The sequence below is a fragment of the Buceros rhinoceros genome, unplaced genomic scaffold, assembly GCF_000710305.1.
Source record: "Buceros rhinoceros silvestris isolate BGI_N320 unplaced genomic scaffold, ASM71030v1 scaffold20420, whole genome shotgun sequence".
Classification (NCBI taxonomy): Eukaryota; Metazoa; Chordata; class Aves; order Bucerotiformes; family Bucerotidae; genus Buceros; species Buceros rhinoceros.
The window spans coordinates 1342-2186 of record NW_010389276.1 but is presented as its reverse complement, the minus strand read 5'-3'; the positions used below and the strand labels follow the sequence as shown (position 1 = coordinate 2186).

The following is an 845-nucleotide window of genomic DNA, read 5'->3' as shown; positions in this document are numbered from 1 at the left end:
CTCCTTCCAGGCCCTCACCCGCCAGTACAAGGAGCAGCTGGAGAAGTCAAGTCGGCTGGTGGAGACGGCCATCCAGGCCATGGAGGAGACTGGGGGGGCTGCCTTCCTCATGGTGAGAGCCCCAACCCCCTCCTGATGGTCCCATATGGGGTCTCACCAGCTCGGGGACACCCCAATGGCTGCCACCCGGCTTCACTCACTTCTCCTCTTGTAGCGCCTCCCCCGCGAGCGGGGCAACAGGACGAGCTTCATCCAGGACCTCATCCGCCAGTACAAGGAGCAGCTGGAGAAGTCAAGTCGGCTGGTGGAGACAGCGCCTCCCCCGCGAGCGGGGCAACAGGACGAGCTTCATCCAGGACCTCATCCGCCAGTACAAGGAGCAGCTGGAGAAGTCAAGTCGGCTGGTGGAGACGGCCATCCAGGCCATGGAGGAGACTGGGGGGGCTGCCTTCCTCATGGTGAGAGCCCCAACCCCCTCCTGATGGTCCCATATGGGGTCTCACCAGCTCGGGGACACCCCAATGGCTGCCACTCGGGGAAAATCCGGCCAGCCCCAGTCCCTGCCCCAGGATTCGGCCATGGGGCACCCAGGTGGTGAGTGTGGGGATGGCCCGACCCCCTACCCCAGTGCCCCACGGTCCCCCAGCTGGGTGAGGGGACAGAGGGGGACATGGCCATGCTCTCCCTGCCCAGGATTGTGGAGGCCTCCAAGGGAGGCAGGCTGGAGAAGATCGAGCACGGCTATGAGAACATGGATGCCTTTTCCGTCAGCCTGGACCACCTCACCGAGGCAGTCCACACGTTGGACTTTGACCCTGGTAATTCAGCTCCCAACCCCCTGATGC

At 64.1% G+C, this 845-nt stretch overlaps 1 protein-coding gene across 1 annotated transcript in view; it reads left to right on the top strand.

The window, feature by feature from the left end:
• LOC104491321 (E3 ubiquitin-protein ligase TRIM63-like) overlaps positions 1-845 on the top strand; it is a gene marked incomplete at both ends in the record, with an annotated part of 2055 nt that overhangs the window by 913 nt on the left and 297 nt on the right. Inside the window, 2 exons of the mRNA XM_010133722.1 lie at positions 19-112; positions 665-818. Of these exons, the coding sequence (XP_010132024.1) occupies positions 19-112; positions 665-818 (248 nt within the window). The remainder of the gene's footprint in view (positions 1-18; positions 113-664; positions 819-845) is intronic.